The 26,477-nt window shown below is 42.8% G+C and overlaps 1 protein-coding gene and 1 pseudogene across 1 annotated transcript in view; one reads left to right on the top strand and one right to left on the bottom strand.

Moving 5' to 3' along the window:
• Positions 1-2,985: 2,985 nt before the first annotated feature.
• Positions 2,986-4,947, top strand: LOC111953722 (oocyte zinc finger protein XlCOF6-like; annotated as a pseudogene).
• A 6,213-nt stretch (positions 4,948-11,160) lies between these two features.
• LOC111953720 (nectin-4) overlaps positions 11,161-26,477 on the bottom strand; it is a 21,093-nt gene continuing 5,776 nt past the window's right edge. Inside the window, exons 2-12 of the mRNA XM_023973171.2 lie at positions 24,912-25,033; positions 24,726-24,801; positions 24,191-24,358; positions 23,204-23,482; positions 19,388-19,505; positions 15,967-16,118; positions 15,559-15,718; positions 15,320-15,395; positions 15,064-15,126; positions 14,508-14,687; positions 11,161-14,313 (exon numbers count right to left, since the gene is read on the bottom strand). Of these exons, the coding sequence (XP_023828939.1) occupies positions 13,927-14,313; positions 14,508-14,687; positions 15,064-15,126; positions 15,320-15,395; positions 15,559-15,718; positions 15,967-16,118; positions 19,388-19,505; positions 23,204-23,482; positions 24,191-24,358; positions 24,726-24,801; positions 24,912-25,033 (1,781 nt within the window). The 3' untranslated portion in view covers positions 11,161-13,926. The remainder of the gene's footprint in view (positions 14,314-14,507; positions 14,688-15,063; positions 15,127-15,319; positions 15,396-15,558; positions 15,719-15,966; positions 16,119-19,387; positions 19,506-23,203; positions 23,483-24,190; positions 24,359-24,725; positions 24,802-24,911; positions 25,034-26,477) is intronic.

Genomic DNA, 26,477 nt, shown 5'->3' with positions numbered 1-26,477 from the left:
TAGTTGGCCAGGAAATTTTTCTCTTTTCGTATCACAAAGTACACTGAGTGTACAAAACATTAAGAGCCCCTTCCTAATATTGAGTTGTACCCCCTTTTGCCCTCAGAACAGCCTCAATTCGTCAGTGGGCATGGACTCTACAAGGTGTCAAAAGTGTTTCACAGCGATGCTGACTCATGTTGACTCCAATGCTTCCCACAGTTGTGTCAAGTTGGCTGGATGAGTTTTGGGTGGTGGACCATTCTTGATGCACATGGGAAACTGTTTGTGAAAAACCCAGCAGCTTTGCAGTTCTTGATASACTCAAACCGGTGCGCCTGGCACKTACTACCATACCGTGTTCAAAGACACTTAAATATTTTGTCTTGCRCATTCACCCTCTGAATAGCACACATACCCGATCCATGTCTCAAGGCTTAAAAATCCTTATTTAACCTGTCTTCTCCCCTTCATCTACACTGATTCAAGTGGATTTAACAAGTGACATCAATAAGGGGGTCATAACTTTCTTTCTGGATTCACCTGGTCAGTCTGTCATGGAAGAGCAGGTGTTCCTAATGTTTTGTGCACTCAGTGTACAATGGATTTATACTTCAGTCCAGTTGGTGGGGGTAATGCACCATTATTGGATGCTAACCGCCGTTAAACCCCACCGAAGAAGAAGGTGTATCGTCATACGGTCTATGTATGTTGTTGTACTTTGTTAAAAATGTAACAATCGCTGTTGATAATTAACTAACAAATACAAGATGTGGCAGCCAGATCCTTTCCATAATGAGTTGGTATCTATTATGGATGAATTAATGATGTCGTTTGAGGATGAAATTGACAAATGTATGTCAGTCTCAGTCTTTTCTACACAACACAGCACAGGCATTGTCGATGCAGGAAAGACAGGGGAGTCCAAGTTGGAGGTAAAAGTAAGTGGCTAACTTTACTTTTACAAATAAAATGTTTCATAATCCATCCAAAATCACTACTTCCTATGATTTGCAGTGTTAAATGACACTAATACAATATTTGTTGTTCACAAATGTTTAATTTCGTTATAACGAGGTTGGTAACAACTGTGCAAATCGTTGTGGAAATCTGTTGCAGCRAAGTCGACTGCAAAACCCACAATGCAATGCTCTCTCTGGGCTGGCTGGCTAGTTAGGTAGCCAAACACAATTACCAGCATGTGAAGTAGCTAGCTAGCGGTAAAATCGTCTAAACACACTGCACTGTCAATTTAGGGGTCTACAATCAGACCATGTTCAATTTGCAGTTCATCTCTGAGGCAGACAGTGCAAAATACRTACAGTACAGACGTTACTATGGCACCAACGGCCCTTTTCCCACAGACACAAAGGGCGCATTGCATGATGGTAGTTACTAATGTGGTACACTGTTTAGATAGAACACATCAAATGGTCCGTTCGCTCTGGCTATCTCCTCTGATTTCAGAGCACTCATCTGAGTGTGACAGAGTGCAGAATAACTGATGAATTTACGAACGATCGACACCGCTTGAATATGGCCGGTGTTAATAAACCTCGGCGGAAAAGCGTAATTAAATTGTTGCTAGCTGTACAGTTACAGTCACCAATTATCTGGATAACATGAAAATAGCCTAACCAGCTCTGCTAGGGCGAGTAAAATTGCGCACTCCAGATTGAATTTAGGAACACACCCTAAGAAAAATATATATACTTTGTCATGATGATATAAATAGATGGGTGTGTTCTAGACAGGTATATACCCTTACCATCTATTGGCTGGTTTGGCGATCTGGAGTGCAGGTAATTATTTAAGAGTTATAAAATGTGATTGTTATCTTTTATCTCCAGTGGTGAGAACGGACCACTTAGAAGTAAAATTAATGGGGGAAATAGTTATTTTACTCACTCATAGAAAATATACTACTATCCTCAAATTGACAGGAGTTTCATTTCTGGGGGTGGATTATCCCTTTAACGTATGAGCTAATTAGTTTTCTATCCATAGTTAAACAGCTTGAAAACAGGTTGTTGTGGAATGAAAAATATATCTATATATGTTCTCTTGTTCTAGGTCCAGTTGAAATGTGTGATGAAACAGTACGTGACAAAGACTATTATCAAAATCAACCACTTGATCTCCAAAGGTACTGCAGCTCTGTGTTCAAAGATATGCCAGAGTCAAAGTGAGGTTAAATCTCTGAAAATTAAGCTATTGGAGATGACTGACGGTAAGGAGATACCTGAAAAGACAGTGGGAAGAACCCCACAGACAGTGGAAGAGGAGGAATGGACGGGATTACCATATTCACCGGAGTTTGCAGAGGATTTGGAGGTATGTTATATTTAACATGTTTGTGTTGGTGTAGGTTCCTTGTTCCTTGTCAATCTTTGGCTTATTGGTGAAATCAGCAATCAGACAATATCTTCTTTAAGTAAATCAATCAAACCTTTATTAATGCAATTGCAGACAGAAGTTGACAACGGAAACACAGCACGTATGTTTCAGAGTAAATTCTGCAAAATAAAACAGGTCAAAGTTGCTTTAATATGCTTGCAGTCAACCCCTAGGGATGTAACTGCCTACGTCAACACCTTCTACTCATGAGACCAAGACCCTGCATATACAGTCATACAAACTTGCAGGAGAAAACAATAGTCCAGTGTTTTCTAAGGGCTCAGCAGTAATTTTCCACTCCTTTGTGGCTTACAGTGGTATGTCTGACTTGTCTCTTATCTATTTACTCCCCTGCAGGGGTCTGTGTCTATGTATCTCTTTTAGCCTTGAGGCGCTTTCTCACAGACACCCTGTTTTGACCGCAATGGCTCACACATCTGCTCATAACGTTTCTTATAAGAGGCAGAGACTAGAAAATAATCTTATAATGATTATTGCTAATCTGTGGTCCAGGACCCTATAAGGTCTTATAGCCCTTTCCCTTCTATTAATACAACATCAGCATAATCAATTATTATAATACATCAATCATTTGGTGCAGCCCCTATCATGACCCCAAGGTGACCCCCATCATTTACATGAATTATGCAGTCCAGGGGGCTGACGTTATCAGTGGGCATGAGCCCTTTACTGTTATTATCCTTGAATACCTGGACAGACATGTACTGCCATTGTACCATTGAGCAAGGCACTTGCTGACTGTGTGTATGTTGGAGATCCAATCCATTTTTTTTTCTCCCAGGTTGACGTGCCAACTCCCATTGATGAGGCTGACAAGACTACAAATTGCAAGGAGACCACGATCAGAGTTAAAACCATAGAGATGAAACAATGCTTTATATCTCTGGCAAAATTACCTTCCTCACTCACTAATTCTAACAGACAGGGGCCAAATACAGCCAAACAAGCAGCAAGTAGGCCTACAGACAGAGAGGCAGAAAGCAGGCCTACAGACATTCAGGCCCTAAGTACAGATGCACAAAGTCTCAGTGGGGATTCTGTGCTATCCACTATACCCAGGAGGGAAAAGAAGAGAACAGAAGCACCCATGGTGGCACAATCAGACGGAAGTAAGGAGAACGCAGATGATGACCAATGGGAGGAGGAGAATGCTAATGCCGGACAAACCTCGAGTGACGAATCTCTACACAACAGAAAGCCAAGGCCAAACAGGAAACAAAATAAGACTACCAACACCAGGAAAGAGTACCTCTGTCCGGACTGCGGTAAGGTTTTTAAGAAATTATGTAATTTTAAACAGCATCAACGGACTCACACAGGAGAGAGACCTTATTGTTGTGAATTATGTGGGAAATGTTTTCCGACTGCTTGGAAGCTCAGAAATCACCAATTAGTGGTCCACAGGAGAGAGAAGCCGCTTGAATGCCCATCATGTGGAAAGTGCTTTGCAACAAAGAGTTATTTGGACAAACATGCAAGCGTTCATTCAACAGAGAAACCGTTCCGATGCCTCGTGTGTCAGAAGTGTTTTAAAAGTAAAAATGGCCTCAAGGAACATACAATGTTGCACAATTCAAATTCAAACTCATATGCTTGTGACAAATGTCCAAAAACCTTCGTAAAGTTGAAATACCTCAAGAATCACCAGCTAACTCACAGCGGAGGAGGAGCTCACCGTTGTGAATTGTGTGGAAAAGGTTTCAAGTCTCCTTCCGAACTCAAACAGCACCAAGCATCAGTCCATAGGGGAGAGAAGCCGTTCCAATGTCCAACATGTGGGAAGTGCTTCGGAAAAAAAGAAAATTTGAAAATTCACGCAAGTGTTCATTCAGAAGAGAGAGCATTCCAGTGCTCTCAGTGTCGGATGTGTTTCAAAACCAAGTATACGCTTAGTGACCATAAGAAGACTCACACGGACTCCAAGCCGTATGCTTGCGGCAAATGCCCAATGACCTTCATTCGGTCAAGGTACCTTAAGATGCATCAAGCCTCGCACCTGACCAGCAAGCCGTTAGCGTGCAGCTACTGTGGGAAAGGCTTCAAAGGTGAACGTGAGCGCAAGAGACACGAACGCACACACACCGAAGAACCCCCTTATACCTGTGACGAATGTGGCAAGGGTTTCTATAAACACGAATCGTTAAAAGTCCATGTAGCCTTGCACACCGGAGAGAAGCCGTTCGCCTGTGATTACTGCGGTAAAACCTTTGCTCTGGCGTCCTARCTTAAAACCCATGTAGCAAAATTTCACTCTGTGACTGAACTCCATGTCTGTGGGAAATGTGGCAAAAAATATAAGGATATCATACATTTCAGAAGCCATATGGTTCAGGGTTGTTGAGAGGAGGCTGCAGCATTGGTTTGTTTGACTTAAAACAATTTCTCTTTCTAATATTGGAGGGAATCTAATAACCCTTCCTGAACGAAGCCCCTGGGAGGACGCAGGTTAGAGGCACAATCTGTAGCTTTCATTCTGACAATGCTTTGACATTCATTGTTATTTTGGAATTGTGAATAAAGTTGTAATATGTTCTTGTTACACTAAAACCATGCATGTTTACTTTTTACTTTTTAATCAGAATACAACTGTTAAACGTGGCTATATGATAGAACAGAATCAACATACGTTTGGAAATGATTTTGATAAAATCATACTTTGACCATGTAAAATATAAGGCTATAATGATAGTCACTCCATACCAAGAATAATAGGGCCCATTACCCAGTCACTACTCAACCGCTACTCAAACCCGTCAAGAAGTTTATTTCACAATCATACATTGCTCAGACAGACTCCCTCTCTGAATTAACACATCTCCATGTTTGAAAGTCATGCAGGGATGGATTTAGTGATGTGAAACGTTCTGAACGTTTCAGATAGAAATAGAATGAATAGAGCTGACACGATTCTTTATTCTGACAACTAATCTACATGATACATTTCTGAATCTGAACATTCTGTAACATCATCCTTCTGAACAGGCCCCAGTTGTGGCTACTGTAGCTCATGGTAAGGGCCAGGAGTTTTCACATGACCATGTGACCTCAGATGGGATTTCCACAACACGATAATTCGGATTGCCACTCATGTGGGTGCTAGCAAGCAGGCTAGGTGGTGCTAGGTATCAACAGCCAATCCAGGATGGGCTGGAAGCCATAGTGAGCTTCGATTTGTCAATAGCTTCATGATATCGTGGCGTTAAAAGCCAGCAACAGACTGTACGAGACAGTCCCCATCCCAAACAAACTATATTTGGTTAATAGAGACCCTACTCAGTATTTTCCACTCAAGAAAATCAATCGTTTTTCCTGTACAGCGCAARATTTGTATGTGCTGTATACAGAACATGTTTTAAAACCCAGGTTTTAATGCAAATGTAACCATCATATGAAAATATATGAATCATTGTTCATGTTTAGACAATTATTTATCATATCATGAATTAAGACAGGTTATTGACACTTCTACTATTACGTGAGAGACTTTTACTGTGAACATTTTTGAAATTCCATGACTTAAGTGTTCCTGGAACAAAAATAAGTGGTCCACTATTTTTGAGCTAACTAACTAACGTTAGCTAGCTAAGGTTTATGAAGGCACAAAGTGCAAATGCTTTTGGAGGAGCAGGGTAAATATTTTGATTGACTGTACTACTCCCTTCACAGAGCAGTGCAAACTGTCCCTAACCAGAATAGAAAGAGGGGGAGGCCCCAGTGCACAACTGAGCAAGAGGACAAGTACATTAGTGTCTAGTTTGAGAAACAGACACCTCACAAGTACTCAACTGGCAGCTTAATTAAATAGTACCCGCAAAACACCAGTCTCAACTTCAACAGTGAAGAGGCGACTCCGGGATGCTGGCCTTCTAGGCAGAGCTGCAAAGAAAACTGACTGGCCAATAAAAACAAAAGATTAAGATGACCAAAAGAACACAGACACTGGACAGAGGAACGCTGCCTAGAAGGCCATTATCCCGGAGTCGCCTCTTCACTGTTGACGTTGAGACTGGTGTTTTGCGGGTACTATTTAATGAAGCTGCCAGTTGAGGACTTGTGAGATGTCTGTGTGGGTGGACCATTTCAGTTTTTCGTTGATGTGTACGCCGAGGAACTTAAAACTTTACACTTTCTCCACTGCTGTCCCTTCAATGTGGACAGGGGGGTGCTCCCTCTGCTGTTTCCTGAAGTCCACAATCATCTCCTTTGTTTTGTTGACATTGAGTGAGGGGTTGTTTTCCTGACGCAACACTCCGAGTGCCCTCACCACCTCCCTGTAGGCTGTCTCGTCGTTGTTGTTAATCAAGCCCACTACTGTTGTGTCATCTGCAAACTTGATGATTAAGTTGGAGGCATGCATGGCATGGGTGAACAGGGAGTACAGGAGGGGGCTGAGCACGCACCCTTGTGGGGCCCCAGTGTTGAGGGTCAGCGAGGTGGAGATGTTGTTTCCTACTTTCACCACCTGGGGTGGCCCGTCAGAAAGTCCAGGACCCAATTGCACAGGCCTCTAGCTTGATGTTGAGCTTGGAGGGTACTATGGTGTTGAATGCTGAGCTGTAGTCAATGAACAGCATTCTTACATGGTTCTGGAGTTGTGTCGCTCTGATGACCCTGATACCATTCAGCCATAACCTGGCCAGGTTAAGTAGCTTTAACTCCAGTCAGGAGGAGGAGGTGAGGGCTATTCAGCGAAGGAACCACTTTTCCGATGACTGCGGTGGTTGAAGCGTCATTCTTGTAACTAGCTCTCAAGCGATTGGCAAAATTCTGCCTTCTCCCTACAGTTCTCAGCCACCTTCTTTGCCCACGACTGCCCCGTGAACTACAATCCTGACGCTGTGTTTTAACGTTTAGAAACGTCAATAATCATTGCTTGCGATATGGCTTTCGAAACATATGGGCCTTATCTTTCAAACCGTACTGCAAGCGATGCATGTTCAGACTGAGAGTCGCAGATCTTAACAGAACTCACCCCTACAGAAGACGCTTTCGTCCAATGACTTATGTGTAATATAATGGAACTGAGAGTCATGATCAAAGGCTAGCGTGTAACCTGCTCCAGAGTTGTGGGTTTTATTCCCACATGGCCACACATTCTTACAGTTTACTATCAGTTGCTATTTTTTTTTTGCTTTATAGACGGATCAACGATGTATAAGATCAAGTCTGTTAAATACTATACAGAGTAGTTTTATTCAGAGGCAGTGCTTTGCTGTAGTTTTCAGATCCAAAAGGTGGAGGCATCAGAGGCAAGCTTCATGAAGCTAATTCAAAACCTGCTAGAGGAACCAGAGGACATGGATATTTTCTTCCAGGTTAGTGTCAAAATATGCTGGGGTTAAAAACGGAAACGATTGAGTTCACTGCTCCCGAATCCCACCTGGTGCCAGTGAGCCATTCAATACAAAGGAACCCATTTCTTTGAAGTGTAAATAAAAAATCCAATAACTTTCTTCAGAAGCACCTGCTTGTTTTGTCTCTCAGATAGTTTTTCCAGAGGAGTTCGGCCCCAGGTATGACTCTTCACTGCAGATTCTTGTGCACGAGTTCGTGTCTAACCTGGATAAGCTTATTCCCACTTCAAACGTTGAACAGGTACTTTACATAATTTTGTGGTAGCCTACTATGCTTGCAGATCTCAAGTTAGGACTCGGCACACTGTGCCTCTCTTTCCAGGCAGAACATTGAAACCCCACCACTGTGACTTTCTTTGTGTTCTTATACTGTGTCGTGGCTCAGCCTCTCACATGGTCTCTTAGAGGAGTGTGTGAGTCTGTAACTCACCCTGAGCCATTACAGGCACTACTGCGTCACCATAACAATGGACACCATTTTGACATCAATGGTAGGTGGTGGGATACACTAATTTAGGGMTTTTCTAACCTCTCCTCGGGGACCCCCAGCTTTTCCATGTATTTGATCTATTCCAGAGCAACTTGTCAACTAATCATCAAGTCCTTGACTTTGCGAATTAGGTGAGCTAGTTCAGGCTTCAACAAAATTGTGAAAATATATTGAAATGGAATTATGCCTTTCATAATGGGGGTCAAGATTTACAGGTATTAAAGCTGGGGGGGAAAAATTTGATTGATCTCGATAGTTTATCCTGATTACTTATGATGCACTCTCTTTATCTAGCTCAAAGGGCCGCTGCTGGCAACTACATCCTCTCTTCATTGTCTTTTCCTTCTTTGGTGGTGGAAGAAAGTGCCTCCTGCCAAGCTAGCTCAGAGAGACAGTCAGGTACCACCATGCAGGGATATCAAATCCCTGTCACATCGGATGACGAGTCAGAAATGCCACCTGTGATCGAGTCCAACTCCCTCGAAAAAAAAAGAACAGGGATGAGTTGGCACTCAAAGGTCTGGCCTTTAAAGCAACCAGCGGGTTCGGCTTCTGTGGAGGTCAAGATCGAGACTATAGAGGAAGCCACCGAGATTACCGTTCAACGCAAGACAGTCGACAGAGAGTCAATAAAGCAGAGAAGGAAAGAAGAGACTGTTCTCTGCCCTTACACCCGCAGTGGGCTGAAAGCCAGCCGCTTAACAGCTTCCTGTCTGCACTGTCAACCCATACTGCGGTTGCACAGGATTGACATCAGCGATATGAGGTTACCCGAGTCCCCGAGAACATTGCGCCTAAGTAAAGGGAGTCTGCAGGCCGAAGAAATGAGATCCCAACTACAGGGAAAAAAAGAGGCAAAAAGAAAATACTGAAAAGTGGACGTGATGTCAAAAATAAGAAGACATCAGTAAAGTGTGTCAATGGAGAGCCGTCACCTGATTGGGCAAAAATTATGTGATTGTCAGCTGTGAAACAAAGGATTAAAATCCAGGCCTCAAGGTCCCAGATGCTGGCTTTCAACTGCCATGACCTAGCTTTTTGTTCAAACTCATCTATTATCTATTTTGTAGTCTAGGGACTCCGMTGAATAGTCTGGACCCTGGTTTTATAGACACACAATCGATCGTTTTCCCTGTACAGTATATTGGTATGTGCTGTATACAGAAATGTTTCATTTGACCATAATTTTTTTTTAAACCCAAATGTAATAATATCACTTAAATATCAACAAAAAATATGAATAATTGTTCGTTTATTTTTCAATAATCATAAATAAATACAGGTTTTCTGACAGTTTTCTACTATTACGTGGACTTTTATTTAAAACAAAATTAAATTGCGTGACCAGGAAGTACTAACATTAGCTGCTGGTCAATAACTACCAAATACAAGATGTGGAAGCCCTATCCTTTCCATAAAGAATTTGCCCCTAATATGGATGAATTAATAATGTTGGAGGATGAAATTGACAAATGTATGGCGGTCTCAGTCTTTTCCACACAACACAGCACAGACACTGATGCAGGAAAGACAGAATACAAGTTGGAGGGAAAAGTGGCTAGCTTTACTTCTACAAATACAAACTGGTAACGTGCTAATTCGTTTGCTATTGATGGTTAAACGGCTTTAAAACAGGTTGTTGTGGAATGAAAAATGTGTGTATCTGTTTCTATGTCCATTTTTGAGTGTTAAACTGCAGTTTGTGAAACACTATCAAAATCAACCAGTTGATCTCCAATGGCATTGTAGCACTACGTTCAGAGATATCCCAAGAGTCAAACTGAGATTAAATCACTGAAATGAAGCTATTGGAGATTACTGATAGTAAGGAAATACCTGAAAAGAAAGAGTGGGCACAGCATTTTGAGGTTTGTTATACTTGAGGTTTGCATGAATTATACAGTCCAGGGGATAACGTTATCAGTGGGCATAAGCCTTCACTATTATGATCCTTGAATCACAGGACTGACAGTTACTACAGTTGAGCAAGGCAATTAACTCCCTAACCTGTTCCAGGGGTGCTGCTCTGTGACTGTATGTTGGAGATCAATTTACAAATTATATATGTTTTCAGGTTGACGCGCCAACTCCGTGGTGAGGCTGACAAGGCTACAAATGGCAAGGAGACCACGTTCAAAGATAAAATCATAAGAGATTCACGCAAGTGTTAATTCAGAAGAGAGAGCATTTCAGTGTCGGATGTGTTTCAAAACCAAGTATACGCTTAGCGACCATAAGATGTAACACGGAATCCAAGCCATTGGGCAAATGCCCAATGACCTTCATTCAAGGTTCCTTAAGATGCATCAAGCCTCGCACCTGACCAGCAAGCCGTTAGCGTGCAGCTACTGTGGGAAAGGCTTCAAATGTGAACGTGAGTGCAAGAGACACGAACGCACACACACCGAAGAACCCCCTTATACCTATGTGGCAAGGGTTTCTATAAACACGAATCGTTAAAAGTCCATGTTTTTTTTCTCACAATGACAATATCCTGGTTTTGTAATAATGTGCATAATTCACTTTCTCAGCTGTGCCTTGCACACCGGAGAAAAGTCGTTCGCCTGTGATTCCTGCGGTAAAACCTTTCCTCTCGCGTCCTACCTTAAAACCCCATGTAGCAAAATGTCACTCTTCCACCGAACTCCACGTCTGTGGGAAATGTGGCAAAAATATAAGGATATCATACATTTCAGAAGCTGTATGGTTCAGGGTTGTTGAGAGGAGGCTGCGGCGTTGGTTTGTTTGACTTAAATAGTTTTCTCTCTTTTTAATATTGAAGGGAATCTAATAACCCTTCCTGAACGAAGCCCCTGTGAGGACGCAGGTTAGAGGCACAACTTGTAACTTTCATTCTGACAATGCTTTGACATTCATTGTTATTTTGGAATTGTGAATAAAGTTATGTTCTTGTCATACAATCATGCATGTTTACTTTTTAATCGACATACAACCATTAAACGTTTCTATATGATAGAGAACAGTAACTAATGCCCTACCAAGCAGAAAAATGGCTTTTATTTGGCTTGGTTTCATGACCCCCATTTTACATTTACATTTAAGTCATTTAGCAGACGCTCTTATCCATTTTCTCCAAAACACATTACAATAGAGGCAGGATACTTGTCCACATGATTAAGCATGTATTTAATGTAGCAAAAATTACAACTAATTTTCGACCAAATGAGCAGTTACTGMCTTTTTGCTTGGTAGGGCAGTGTACCACACAAGTTTAGAAATTATTTTGATAAATGTCAGATATAAGGCTTTTAATGATAGTCACTCCAAACCAAGAATAATAGGGCCTATCACCCAGTCACGACTCAAACTCTCAAGAAATTTCACAATAATATATTGAGCAGACATACCCTGAATTAACACATCTCCATGTTTAGAAGATATGCAGGGGTGGATCTAGTGACGTGAAACAGTTGTTGCAGATAGAAATAGAATGAATAGAGCTGACACGATTCCTTATTCTACCAATCATGTCTATTCGACATGATACATTTCTGAATCTGAACGTTCTATATCAACATCCTTCTGAACAGGCCCCAGTTGTGGCTAATGTAGCACGTGGTTAGGTCCAGGGGTTTTCACATGACCACGTGACCTCGCCAGGAATAACTCAGTCTGCAGACCCTTCAGCAAGATCCCTGAACTTTCTTCCTCTCTTGCACTATCCACTAGTGCACACCAGGGGGCGGGGTATATACTTCCAACCTCTTACATTCTATGTAGGTATTACATTCACTCAAAGATCCTAGTGTTAGTGTGTTATACAATGGAAAAATGTATATAGAAAACAGAAAAATATTGCTACTCTCCTAAAGAAGTACATATGCATTAAAACAACAAAGTTCCACACATGAACCCCATACATCGAGTACAATTACGTACAAACCAGGGAACTACAATAAGCCATTTACTGGAATACGGCGTGAAAGAAACCCACTTATAGACATGTAGGTCTACAGCATGTCTGCGGCTGAAATGGCATCCTATGCCCTATATGGTGCACTTATTTTGACCAGGGGCTCTGGTCAAAAGTAATTAACTATGTAGGCAGGGGATAGGGTGCCATTTCAGATGCACTCAATGAATTATAACACAGTAGAATCAGACATAATAATACTTCATATTGGCCTACAAAGCAAAGGCTCTTTTAACTGTATGTATACAAACATAGGCATATAACAGTTATATTGTCTAAATGTCTGGTGTAAGAAAATAGAACAATACTTTTACGTCCTCAGTTTTAGTAGACTTTCACATAGACACTGTTGTGTAAAACATTTCATACATATCAAAGCTGTTTTAACCTCTTGTCTAAAATGCAGTGGTGTAAACTACTTAAGTAAAAATACTTTAAAGTACTACTTAAGTCGTTTTGGGGTATCTGTAGTTTACTATTTATATTTGACTACTTTTACTTCACTACATTCCCTAAGACAATAATGTACTTTTTACTCCATACAATTTCCCTGACACCCAAAAGTACTCGTCACATTTTGAACACTTAGCAAGACAGGAAAATGGTCCAATTCACACACTTATCAAGGGAACATCCCTGGTTATCCCTACTGCCTTTGATCTGGCAAACTAACAAAAAAWATATATTTGTTTGTAAATTATGTCTGAGTGTTCGAGTGTGCCCCTGTCTATCCGTACATTTWAAAAAAACAAGCAAATCGTGTCAGGTTTGCTTAATATAAGAAATTTGAAATTAGTAATACTTTTACTTTTGATACTTAAGTATCAAAAATAAATGGAATTGCTAAAATGTACTTAAGTATATTTAAAACCAAGTACTTTTACTCAAATAGTATTTTACTGGGTGAATTTCACTAGAGTAATCTTTACTTTACTCAAGTATGACAATTGGGTACTTTTTCCACAGCTAAAATGCAGTCTCTTTGGCTTTTGGCATCAAAGACTATAGCAAGTTCAAAGTGTTGTTGTTTGTGCACACCCAAGTTCATGGCAAGGAGGAGTATATCTAGATAAATCCCTGCCACACTTAAAGTTACAAAGATGGACTCCATTTTAGGGTGAACAGAACAGTATGTGTTGTATCCCCTCATCCAGAGGAAAGGAGGGTGAAAGTTCACCAACACATATGGATTCTTTCGAACGGGCAAGCGCTATTGGTGCTTCTGCTGAATGCCTCTTCGCTGAGTTCAGATAGGAGTCACTGCATTTGATGATATTCAAATCTCGTTTCTCGGTTACAGTGTCCTGTCATCAAGTCTTAGTAAAAAAAATACAAAAATACAAAATAAGTCTTTTTAGGGTACAAAATCATGTAAAAGTCCTCTTGACGCTTCCTGGAGTGATCGTTATTGCTGTGATATTATATACAGTAAAATATTATGACTATTTCGGTCTATGTCCAACCTGACATTCATAAGCTTTTAATTTGTCCAGCTCCTCTCCTGTGAAACGTATGTGTTACTTATTTGTATCTCTACACCAATCAGAAGCGTTATCTGTTCACCAATAAGAACCTTTACCTGTTGATCAAAAATGTCTGAGAGCTCGAGGCGAAGGCAAGGGATGTTCTAGAAGTGAAAAGGAGGTAAACTGACTGCCACCGGGGTATGCCACCACACCGGCGAGCACCTATCCCAAAGTCACGACCAATCCTTGTCGTATAGTGCGTCACCTGCCCTTGCTCGGACCCGTCTATACAATCTGGGCCTTATGGATGAGGGAGGCGTGTGGGGATGGGATGCCGTTGGGCCGGGGTTTGGGTCTCAGCGTTCCGTTGTTCTGCTGGAAGGGATGATTGTGTCCACGTTCCGCGTCTGAGATCTGAGAACTGTTGTCCTGGTCCTCTGACCTCCCCTGATCTAACCGACTCATCCTGGAGCTTGTCCCCCGCTCTCCCTCCACACTTTCACCCTCCTCCTCTTCGTCGTCTGTGACAGGAGGGTAGCTGAGAGGGGAGTTCCGTGCATGTAAACCCCCCTCTGTTGGGATGATGACGCTGCCGTTCAGGGACCTCAGCAGCATGGTGGAATGTTCCATTGGAAAGGGAGAGGGTTGGATTGGCAGATGGAGACGGGTTCCCTGTGAGTCAAACAGAGACAAGGGGTAACCATGTGGTTAGAGAGAGGAAATAAATAACTAGGGCTAATTTGAGTATCTGGGTCGACCTAGCAACCTATACTAAACCTATGCGTTTAAAAGGTTCTAATTTTCATAGCAATTTACAAGAAAGTGAGTATGCAATTCTTGATTCCTCATGCCTCACACACACTTACCAAAGACATAGTGCTATTCCGTACGTATGACTCCACCCTAAGTCTGTTCTCCTCCTCTCTGTCCATGGCTCTGTTCTCCCTCCCTCGTCGTGAAGAGTTGTTCAGAACAGGTCGACCCAGGTAGTCTAGTCCACCTCCCCCTACCAGAGTAGAGCGACTGTCCCTGATGCGCCCTAGCTCCTGGGTGTGAAGGAAAGAGAGATGGAGAGAGAAAAAGAGAGCTTTAAACACATCACACATTTTGCACTGAAAAGTCGGATTTAAAATGGCTTCTGAAGCAGGAGTTCCAGAACAGAAGAAAGCATGAAGTCTTAATAACGTAACATTTAATTAGTATGAAGTATAATTCATATAGGGTATGTGAGATGCACTACTTTTCTTTTCAAATATAAATGTTATTTCAAGAAAATAAGCTCCTACATTTCATTTAACTACATAAATGTTAATTAAACACTAAAATAAGATGCGCATGCCACTCAGAACTTAGCAGCCATGAATATGAAGGTTAAATCTAAAGGCTCCCCACATGCAGAGAAAGAGTGAAATTAAGACTGACCCCTAGAGAGGACAGACTGGTCCGCAGTGTCCCCTCCACTCTGAGAGGGATATTCTCCTCCATCTGAAAGAACAAGGGATGAGAGAGGGAGGGAAACAGAGAGAGAGGGAGGGAAACAGAGAGAGGGAGATGACCATATTAGCTCGAGGCAAATAGATAATGCTCATGGAATTGCAAGTATTTATTTACAAAATGACTGCATGCCGAGACTGTTGAGAAGAGACCACAGATTGTAAGACATGGTAATATTATATACCTGTCCTCTAGCATCCGTACTGACTGAGTTGACTCTCCTGAAAGAGGCCTGCCTGGAGAGAGTACTGATCTCCTCCCTGAGAGAGAGAGAGAGAGAGAGAGAGAGAATGAGAGAAAGAGAGAGAAAAGCGTTGTTAAAATATTCTTAATTCAAAAAGCATTTACTGTTTTCAGCGTAACATTTGTCATTTAGATTCTAGAACAATTTCAAGGGAGTTACTGTGAGGTTTGAAAACATACTTCTTCACAGTCAATTCTCTCTCCAGTTTCTTGTTTTTGCGTTTGTGGTGACGGGTCACTGAGATTACTATGATGACCATGATGAGTAGCAGTCCTCCAGCCACCCCTCCAATTATGATCATCAGGAGACTGTTGAAAAACACCGGCTTCTGAAGGAACTCTGTGGGAAAGGGACAACAGGAAGTGATGTCATATTCACAAACATAATCAACATACACATCATATTGAATACAGGAGTGAACATGTAATCCAAATGCTTAACTGGCACCATTAATATAATAGAGTTATTCTTTTAGGAAAGAAACATGGAGGACTACAGCAACAACAACAAAAACATACATCCTGGACTACTGTAAGAAAAAAAAAAGTGATTTGTTTTATATGACTCAGAGTGACAACACAACCTACCTGTCACAGTGATCTCCACCTCTGCTTTCCCGGTCCCCACAACGTTATAGGCCACACATTGGTAGATACCAGCGTCTGTCAGGCCGAGGGGCCTATTGAACAGCAGGGATCCATTCCCTGCCGTCACGCCCTCTGGTAAGTCTCCACCCTTCCTGCGCATAACAGAAATACTATAGCACTTAACATAGGGTTTAACAGAAGAATACAGTATATCCTACAATAATAGGCTGAATTTCATGACTCTATTAACGCCCAACACCACTCACTGAACCTGAACGCACCCTTTCAACACACCCAACAGTGTTGTAAAAAACACCACATTCAAAACAACAACACTAACCCGAACATCACAGCAACACATCCCAAAATACAATTGACTACTGATCACCAAACAACACTAACCGTAAAGGTCAAATGAGCACCACAATGACATGAAGCAGGCCACAACAAACCAGGACCCGTATTCACAAAGCATCACAGAGTAGGAGTTCTGATCTAGGATCAGTTTGGGTTTTTAAATCATGAATAAGAGGGGGGACCTGATCCTAGATCAGCACTCCTACTCTGAGGCAGTGTGAATACYGGCCCAGAACTCCCATTTCAAATGTCTTATATCTGAACAATAGGCTACTATATACTTTTGAGTCCTGTTTTTGGGCCTTTTGAACAGACCATTTATGAGCCCCAATGTGCAGGAGAAAACAGAAACAGGAACCGTAAACATTTTACATAGACACAGATCACACTGCCTGATAATGTTCTAAACAAATCCACAGTCTATCCTTCCTCCCCCGTCCCATGCCCACTTTGGCTCGATACCTCCCACTTCCCCCATTCCTTGTCTTTCGACCCACACTCATTCCTTTCTCTTCCCTCTCTCACCTCTCTCACCCGCCCCCCTTCCTCCCTCGTGTGAAACTGCGTCCTCTGTTTGCATTCCGCACAAGCTGCAACACGACAATATGACAGCACGGTTGTTACTTCTCCTGCTGCTTTGCATTGAGGAGTACAAAGAGGCAAACTGGTTTACCCGCTGCATGTGTGCGTGCGGGTGGGCGTCGTGTGCGTTTTAAGGGGGAGTGAAAGTATACTACCCTACATATTTATTTGGACAGTGAAGCTAAAACGTTTAATTTGGCTCTATACTCCAGGATTTTGGATTTGATATCAAATGTTTCATAGGAGGTGACAGTACAGAATGTCACTTTTTATTTGAGAGTATTTTCATACATATCTGTTTTACCGTTAAGAAATGAAAGCACTTTATGTATCTAGTCCCCCCATTTGAAGGTGGACTGAGTACTTTGGACAAATTCACTTATAGTCTATTAAAGTAGCCAAAAGTTGTATTATTTGGTCCCATATTCCTAGCACGCAATGAATATATCAAGCTTGTGTCTTGTTGGATGCATTTTCAGTTTGTTTTGGTTGTGTTTCGGATCATGTTGTGCCCAATTTAAATTATTTTACCTTTAATTTATCAGGTTAGTCTCATTGAGATTAAATCAAATCAAAGTTTATTTGTCACGTGCGCTGAATACAACAGGTGCAGACCTTACAGTGAAATGCTTACTTACAGGCTCTAACAAATAGTGCAAAAAAGGTATTAGGTGAACAATGGGTAAGTAAAGAAATAAAACAACAGTAAAAAAAACAGGCTATATACAGTAGCGAGGCTATAGAAGTAGCGAGGCTACATACAGACACCGGTTAGTCAGGCTGATTGAGGTAGTATGTACATGTGGAAATGGTTAAAGTGACTATGCATATATGATGAACAGAGAGTAGCGTAAAAGAGGGGTTGGTGGGTGGTGGGTGGGACACAATGCAGATAGCCCGGTTAGCCAATGTGCGGGAGCACTAGTTGGTCGGCCCAATTGAGGTAGTATGTACATGAATGTATAGTTAAAGTGACTATGCATACATGATAAACAGAGAGTGGCAGCAGCGTAAAAAGAGGGGTTGGGGGGAGATCTGGACAAAATAGCAGCACACAAAGTTGCAGACACATTTACAACATAAAACACAAAGCACTACAGTTAAAAAACATTTTACACATGGTTTGGGAAAGTGTGGTGCAACTAGGGGTGAAAACATTGACAGCCCCCCACTTCATTGTCCATCATAGTGTTTAACCTAGCTTTAAACTCATTTAAAAGTTACGAGCTCCTGTATTTCCAGGACCTTTTGAAGCGTGTTCCAATCGGAAGGGGCAGAGAACTGTAAAGCATTTCCCGCTAGCTCTGTACGTGCCTTAGTTTTCATTGGTCTGCTGGACAATGTAGTTACACACAAAAATGCTGGCCTCCCCTGTTATTGGTAATGGTGAGAGGTTAGCGTGTTTTGGGGGTATGATCTTTGTCCGTCTTTAACGTTCTTACTCATCATTAAATCAGGAGCGTGCGGGCATTGTGTGTGTTTTAAGGAGGAGTGTACGTAAGTAAGGAGCGATGGAGTGTAACAAGAGATCTAAGTCTTAAGTATATAAGGGTGAGAGAGGGAATCAGTGTGGGTGTGTGAGCGTGCTGTCTGTGTGTGTGTGTAAGTGTGTGTGTGCGCTGTGTGTGTGTTACTAACACACAAACACGCCTTGCAGGTGTGTTCATGTGACTAACAGCTTAAGACTTGGTGACACATGTCTCACCCCACTAGTTTCATTGAAATGACGTGGAAACAACGTTGATTCAACCAGTGTGTGCCCAGTGGGCCATGATCCAGTAAAACACACATACAGTACCAGTCAAAAGTTTGGACTGCGTTTTGATGCCTTGACTATTATTCTACAATGTAGAAAATAATACAAATAAAGAAAAACCCTTGAATGAGGAGGTGTGTCCAAAATTTCGACTGGTACTATACATCTTCCGCACTAGCAGACGTAGGCCTAACTGTCACCTTTTTATTAATGAGACATTTTTCTTTAGTAGTTTCCAGTAGATGGTTTATTCCACCTCCACCCTCTACCACACCCCAAGAATGGTTTAATCCACCATGCGGGTATGTCTTCCAAAGGTTACCAGAAAAATTTGTCAGCKGAGAAACCACAAGAACTTCAGTCAGCTCCGCCTTTATTGGATTGCTTCAGCACAGCAATCATCACCGTGTATGACAATATATCTGATACCGATGTTCCATTTAAACTGTCCCTGAACCAAAACGCTATTACCATGTATCTAACCTTTGTTTAACCATGTAACTCAACCAAATTATTATTGACAATGATAACCTGGCAAGTGGAACTCATAGCAAAACAAGAAACAACTCCTGACCTCCCCCCGTTTGGCTTAGTAACACCATTGAAACTGACTAATAGAATTACCAGTAAATCAAACAAAAACAGATTATGCCAGACAGACAGAGCGTGAGTCAGTTGAGTCTGTCAGACAGACAGAGGCCAACAGGCAGGGAGGGCATGTGTTACCTGGTCCAGGTGAAACGCTGTGGTTTGGGGTTTCCTCCACTGACACAGCTGAGGGCAGCTCCCTCCAGACCAGCATACCAGTTCTGATTAAACCCCGAGATCTCTGCATTGGGAGGATCTTCAATAGAGAAACAAAATCAGAGAGCAATTGATTTTAACACACATGGACAATACTACTACATGATAATATCCCATGTGTAGGCTTCACCAGGTCATTGGTCTGTGCATATTATTTACTAGCATGGTTAAGCTATTTGCCTTGTAACTGCAGGTACGAATTTCTGTAGCCTAATACAAGCTTGGTTTAATTCATAGTAGATATGGCAGCCAATGAGAGGGGCCCTCAAAAACGTTTTTCATTTCATTGAACAAAATTGGTGGGGATTAGCTTCAGATCTAGCTGGTTAGCTAGCAAAAAATCCAAACTCTGGCTAAAATGGAATGTAGGTATTAATCTGGGGCTGAAAAGCAGAGGGAAAAGGAAGAAAAGGATAAAAAGACTTGGCCTTAACACATTTATCTAGTAAAGTTGAGCAGCACGAGAAGATTCAGACTAACAACAACGTCCCCGACACTGAATCTGGTGACCGTGACAATGACAGGAGCAGCAGCTGCATGGCAGAGTCAAGTGAGGAAGGGAGGAAAGACAGTGTCCTAATGAATTGAATTATTATTCTAATAAATATGCCATTTATAGGCTACACCACGTCATTTGTACGTGCGTATTATTTACTGCATGGTTATGCTATATACAGTGCATTCAGAAAGTACTCAGTCCCCTTGTTACATTACAGCCTTATTCTAAAATGTATTAAATCGTTATTTTCCCTCAACAATCTACACACAATACACCATAATGACAAAGCAAAAACAGGTTTTTAGAAATTTTAGCAAATTTTTTCTTTTTAAATTAAACTGAAATATCACATTTACATAAGTAATCAGACCCTTTACTCAGTKCTTTGTTGAAGCACCTTTGGCAGCGATTACAGCCTCGAGTCTTCTTGGGTATGACCCTACAAGCTTGGCAGACCTGTATTTGTTGAGTGTCTCCCATTCTCTGCAGATCCTCTCAAGATCTTTCAGGATGGGGAGTGTTGCTCCACAGCTATTTTCAGGTCTTTCCAGAGATGTTCGATCAGGTTCAAGTCCGGGCTCTGGCTGGGCCACTCAAGGACATTCGGAGACTTGTCCTGAAGCCGCTCCTGTATTGTCTTGGCTGTGTGCTTAGGGTCATTGTCCTGTTGGAAGGTGAACCTTTGCCCCAGTCTGAGGTCCTGAGCGCTCTGGAGCAGGTTTTCATCAAGGATCTGTCTATACTTTGCGCCGTTCATTTTTCCCTCGATCCTGACTCGTCTTCCAGTCCCTGCCGCTGAAAAACATCCCCACAGTATGATGCTGCCACCACCAAGCTTCACGGTGCTGGTCATGGTGCAAGGTTTCCTCCAGATGTAAAGCTTGGCACTCAGGGCAAAGAGTTCAATCTTGGTTTCATCAGACCAGAGAATCTTGTTTCTCATGGTCTGAGAGTCTTTAGGTGCCTTTTGGCAAACTCCAAGCGGGCTGTCATGTGCCTTTTAAAGGCTTGATTGGTTGAGTGCTGCACAGATGGTTGTCCTTCTGGAAGGTTCTCCCATCTCCACAGAGGAACTCTGGAGCTCTGTCAGAGTGCTGGTCACCTGAGGCCACTGTGTTCTTGGGGACCTTTAATACTGCAGACATTAAATGTTACCCTTTCCCAGATATGTGCCTTGACACAATCCTGTCTCGGAGCTCTACAGACAATTCCTTTGACCTCATGGCTTGGTTTTTGCTCTGACATAAACTGTCAACTGTGGGACCTTATATAGACAGGTGTGCCACAGGTGAACTCCAATCAAGTTGTAGAAACATCTCAAGGATGATCAATGGAAACAGGATGCACCTGAGCTCAATTTCAAGTCTCATAGCAAAGGGTCTGAATACTTATGTAAATAAGGTATTTGCTAAAATTTCTAAAAACATGTTTTTGCTTTGTCATTATCGGGTATTTTGTGTAGATTGATGAGGGGAAAAATGCAGTTTAATCCATGTAAGAATGAGGCTGTAACGTAACAAAATGAGGAAAAAGTCAAGGGGTCTGAATACTTTGAATGCACTGTACACTATAAATACACAAAAAAATGAGTGGTTTCGGCTACTTCAGCCACACCCGTTGCTGACAGGTGTATAAAACCCGAGCACACAGCCATGACATCTACATAGACCAACATTGGCAGTAGAATGGCCTTACTGAAGAGCTCAGTGACTTTCAACGTGGCACTGTCATAGGATGCCACCTTTCCATCAAGTCAGTTTGTCTAATTTCTGCACTGCTAGAGCTGCCCCGGTCATTTGTAAGTGCTTTTATTGTGAATTGAAAACTTCTCGGAGCAACAACGGCTCAGCCGCTAAGTGGTAGGCCACACAAGCTCACAGAACGGAACCGCCGAGTGCTGAAACACTTAGAGCGTAAAAATCGCCTGTCCTCGGTTGCAACACTCACTGCCGAGTTCCAAACTGCCTCTGGACGCAACATCAGCACAATAACTGTTTGTCGAGAGCGTCATGAAATGGGTTTCCATGGCTGAGCAGCCACACACACACACACACCAAGCCCAAGATCACCATGCGCAATGCCAAGTGTCGGCTGGAGTGGTGTAAAGCTTGCCGCCATTGGACTCTGGAGCAGTGAAAACGTGTTCTCTGGAGTGATGAATCACACTTCACCATCTGGCAGTCATACGGACAAATCTGGGTTTGGCAGATGCCAGGAGAACGCTACCTGCCCCAATGCATAGTGCTATAACTGTTACGTTTGGTGGAGGAGGAATAATGGTCTGGGGCTGTTTTTCATGGTTCGGGCCCCTTAGTTCCAGTGAAGGGAGATCTTAACACTACAGCATACAATGACATTCTAGATGACTCTGTGCTTCCAACTTTGTGGCAACAGCTTGGGGAAGGCCCTTTCCTGTTTCAGCATGACAATTCCCCAGTGCACAAAGCGAGGTCCATTCAGAAATGGTTTGTCTAGATCGGTGTGGAAGACCTTGACTGGCCTGCACAGAGCCTTGACTTCAACCCCATCGAACACCTTTGTGATGAATTGGAACGCCGTCTGCGAGCCAGGCCTAATCGCCCAACCTCACTAATGCTCTTGTGGCTGAATGGAAGCAAGAACCCACAGCAGTGTTCCAACATCTAGTGGAAAGCCTTACCAGAAGAGTGGAGGCTGTTATAGCAGCACAGGGGGGGGGACCAACTCCGTATTAATGCCCATGATTTTGGAATGAGTTGTTTGACGAGCAGGTGTCCATATACTTTTGGTCATGTTGTGTAGCTATTTGTCTTGTAACTGCTGGTACGAATTTCTTTCGCCTTATCCAAGCTTGTGTTCATCATGGTAGATAAAACTTGCTTAAATCATTGGTAAATTATAGTAAAAAGCAATATACTCTGACTTGGGAAATCAGATAGTGACTGCCCATACTGAGTAAGATTTTACGCACAGGAGGGGGGCCCCTGGCCCTTTTTATGTACTCAAATAACTAGACCACATGTTCTGGTGGTCTAGGTACACGAAGACCAGGGTTTGATCCCTGTCACCACCTTTCCCAATTTGTGTCCTCCTAATCTATCTCCCCGCTGTTTCTAATCTGTCTAAATAAAAAAGCAAAAAGCAATTTGGAATGAAGCATAAGAGGTCAGAGGTCAAGCATAAAACATATATGACTTGTTAGCTGGTTTAATAAATAATAAAGTATCTAGAATCGTAGCTATCGTGGAGTCTGAACTCACAGTGCACCACCAGGTTGTTGGTGATCCTGCGGGGTTCCTTCAGAGTAGAGTGCCTCACCAGACAGTCCAGTCTCATCCCGTTCATACTCCTCAGGGGGTGCAGGGAGAAGTGGGTGGAGACTGACCCGCCCACCGAGCTCCTGTTCTGTGACAGGCCCGTCAGGTCTGTGTCCCAGTTGAGGATGGGCGGGGGGCGGGCCACGGAGCGGCAGGAGGCAGCCAATCGAAAGGACTGGCCCTCGACAAGAATCACAGGGTCCAGGGAGGAGATGGGAGTGGCTGTGGGGGTCAAGGGTCAAATGTCAAGAATCAAGAACGGTCACTTGTCAGACTTTCTTCAGGGACAGGACGCAACTAATCACTGGTCTTAGTGTTTGTGGAGGTGATTTTAGGACTAATCTTAGAACTGGTCTTAGTTGTTAGTTGGAGGTTAAGCTGTTCCTAGATCAGTGACATGATGTTTCAGGGGGTGGAAGTCACTAAGCACTGCAATAGGATCAGCTTTGGCATGATCCAAGCTGAGATCTAATATTCTCCATTAGGTAGGTGTTTAAAAAACCCTAGATCAGCTCTTTGAGGAAACTTGATACTAAAAAAGTCAGACAGCTGAATACACTGACTGTCACGAGAACAGTTCTTAATCGTTTACTGATCTTGTGGCTTATATGAATATTATTACTATAACTGAAGCTAATGTTTTAGCTAGTAATACTACAACTGACACCTGTTCCCATCATCATCATTATCAACAACATCATCCTCATCAACATCATCATCCTAATTATCATCAACATCATCTTCATCCTAATTATCACCATCATCATCAACATCATCATCCTCATCCTAATTATCATCATCAACATCAACATCATCCCACCAATCAGCCATTACTCTTTCCATTAAAAGATATAGGCCATAGAAGGACATTATACTCTGTAAATCAAAAAGTGACACAATGAGTAAGGGGAAGGAAGGGGAGGAACTTACTCCACACGGTGAGTGACAGCTGTCGTTCAAAGTTCCCCGAGGGGAAGGTGCTGATGTGACAGTTGTACCTGCCCTCATCTGACTCCTCAGTGTTCATGATGATCAGAGACGAGTCCACTGTGGGCTCATTGCTGCGGAACCGCACACGCCCCGAGTACTGACCAAACTCTGAGAGAGGGGGGGAGGAGGAGAGAGATAGAGAGAGGAAGTGAGATATGGGGGAGGCAAAAAGAGAGAGATGGAGAAGTAGTTAGGTTAAAAGTGCAGGTGTAGTTTTGTCATCTACTTTAAATTCAACTTCTGAGGCTTTGAGTGTTAGCAAAGACAGTGAACTACCAATGTATTGTAGTGTCCTCGCTATGTGAGCCAGGTTACCATTCCCACCAAGTGGGTTAACCCTATTGGCCCAATGCGTACGGTGTTTGCCTTTCACACCAGCGACCCGGGTTTGCTTTCCGGCTGCGGCGTTCGCTACAATAATATAAAGAGAAAGATGGTTGTGACTACTGTAACACCTACTGTATACGTGTCCTACCTGTTTGTCCGGCAGTGTGGTGTACTGTGATGATCTGGTCCTTGGTACCATCTGCTCTCTCCTTGGTCCAGGTGACCTGTGACAAGGAGAGGCGAGACAACATCATGTTAGGGACAACTTTTCTAAGATAATGCTCTGTACAACATATCTGGTTTTATGGGTACTGTCGTAAATGATGCTTCAGACCTGAACCACCACCTGGCCCACTTCCACCTTGAACCGGCAGGGCAGCCGGGTCTCAACCTCGGTCAAGGACTGCACCGAGAACCCGGGAGATGGTTCCTCAAAGTCCCCCTGCACCACAGCAACTGGGGAAGAAAGAGGAAGGGTGGGAAGGAGGAGAAAGGGAGGAAGAAGGGGGGGAGAGAGAGAGAGAGAAACTTAATTMATGACTTTATTGTCCCCTTGGGGAAAATGTGTGTGGCATCTTAAACATCATTATAGAAAACACAAAATAAAGACAATTACAATATAGCGAAATACAATACAATGTCACAGTGTAGAGTATAGAGAGATAGAGAAAGAGCAGAGAGATAGAGGTTAAGAGAAAGAGAGGGGGGAGAATCACGCCGAAGAGCCTGGATCTCAATCCTATGAGCATGTCTGGGACCTGTTGGATCGGAGGTGAGGGCTAGGGGCCATTCCCCCCCAGAAATGTCCGTGAATTGCAGGTGCCTTTGTTGAAAGATCCGAGAACATCACACAGCAAAGAACTGGCAAATCTGGTGCAGTCATGAGAAGATGCACTGCCAGTACTCATTGCAGCTGGTGGCCACACCAGATACTGACTGTTACTTTTGATTTTGACCCCCCCCCCTTTGTTCAGGGACACATTATTCCATTTCTGTTAGTCACGTCTGTGGAACTTGTTCAGTTTATGTCTCAGTTGTTGAATCTTGTTATGTTCATACAAATATTTACACATGTTAAGTTTGCTGAAAATAAACACAGTTGACAGTGAGAGGACTGTTCTTTTTTTTTCTGAGTTTATATGCGTGTATATGCAGTGTGTGTGCGTACACGCATACGTGTGTGAGGTGTGTGTTTCTCTGGACACTAAAGGGTTCACTATGAATTGGTATGGACAGTTAACTAGTGCAACAAGTCAAGCAACATGTTCTTCTCATCTAATCACTTGCTTTCATACACCTGTTTTCTCTCCGTCCTCCCTCTGACTGCCTCCTTTTCTTTGTGGTGCTCTCTTAAATTCCTCCCCCCCATCTCTTGGCCTCTATCTTCTTTGCAAACAAACTTTCCACATCTCTCTGTTCTCTACACTCTTCTCTTCTCATACTTTCTGTCGTTCATCCCCTAAAGTATACGGAAGGACACTGAGAAAGGGTCAGGGTACTAATCCTCAGTCATGGTTCAGTGCACAGTCTCCCTAATGTCTTTCAACCTCTCATTTCTCTCTCAACCTCAATCTCTCTGCTCTTTCCCCCCCTCTCTCAACCTCTATCTCTCTGCTCTTTCTCCCCCTCTCTCTCTCAACCTCTATCTCTCTGCTCTTTTCTCCCCCTCTCTTCTCTCAACCTCTATCTCTCTGCTCTTTACCCCCCCCCATCTCTCTCAACCTCTATCGCTCTGCTCTCCCCCCTCTCAACCTCTCTCTCTCTCGCTCAACCTCTATCTCTCTGCTTTCCCCCCCCTACCCCTCTCAACCTCTATCTCTCTGCCTCTTTCTCTTACCCCCCTCTCAATCTCTATCTCTCTGTTCTTTCTCCTCCCTCTCTCAATCTCTCTCTGTCTTCG

The sequence above is a fragment of the Salvelinus sp. IW2-2015 genome, linkage group LG3 (genome assembly GCF_002910315.2).
Source record: "Salvelinus sp. IW2-2015 linkage group LG3, ASM291031v2, whole genome shotgun sequence".
NCBI classification, from domain to species: Eukaryota; Metazoa; Chordata; class Actinopteri; order Salmoniformes; family Salmonidae; genus Salvelinus; species Salvelinus sp. IW2-2015.
This window is presented reverse-complemented; position numbering and strand designations above follow the sequence as displayed.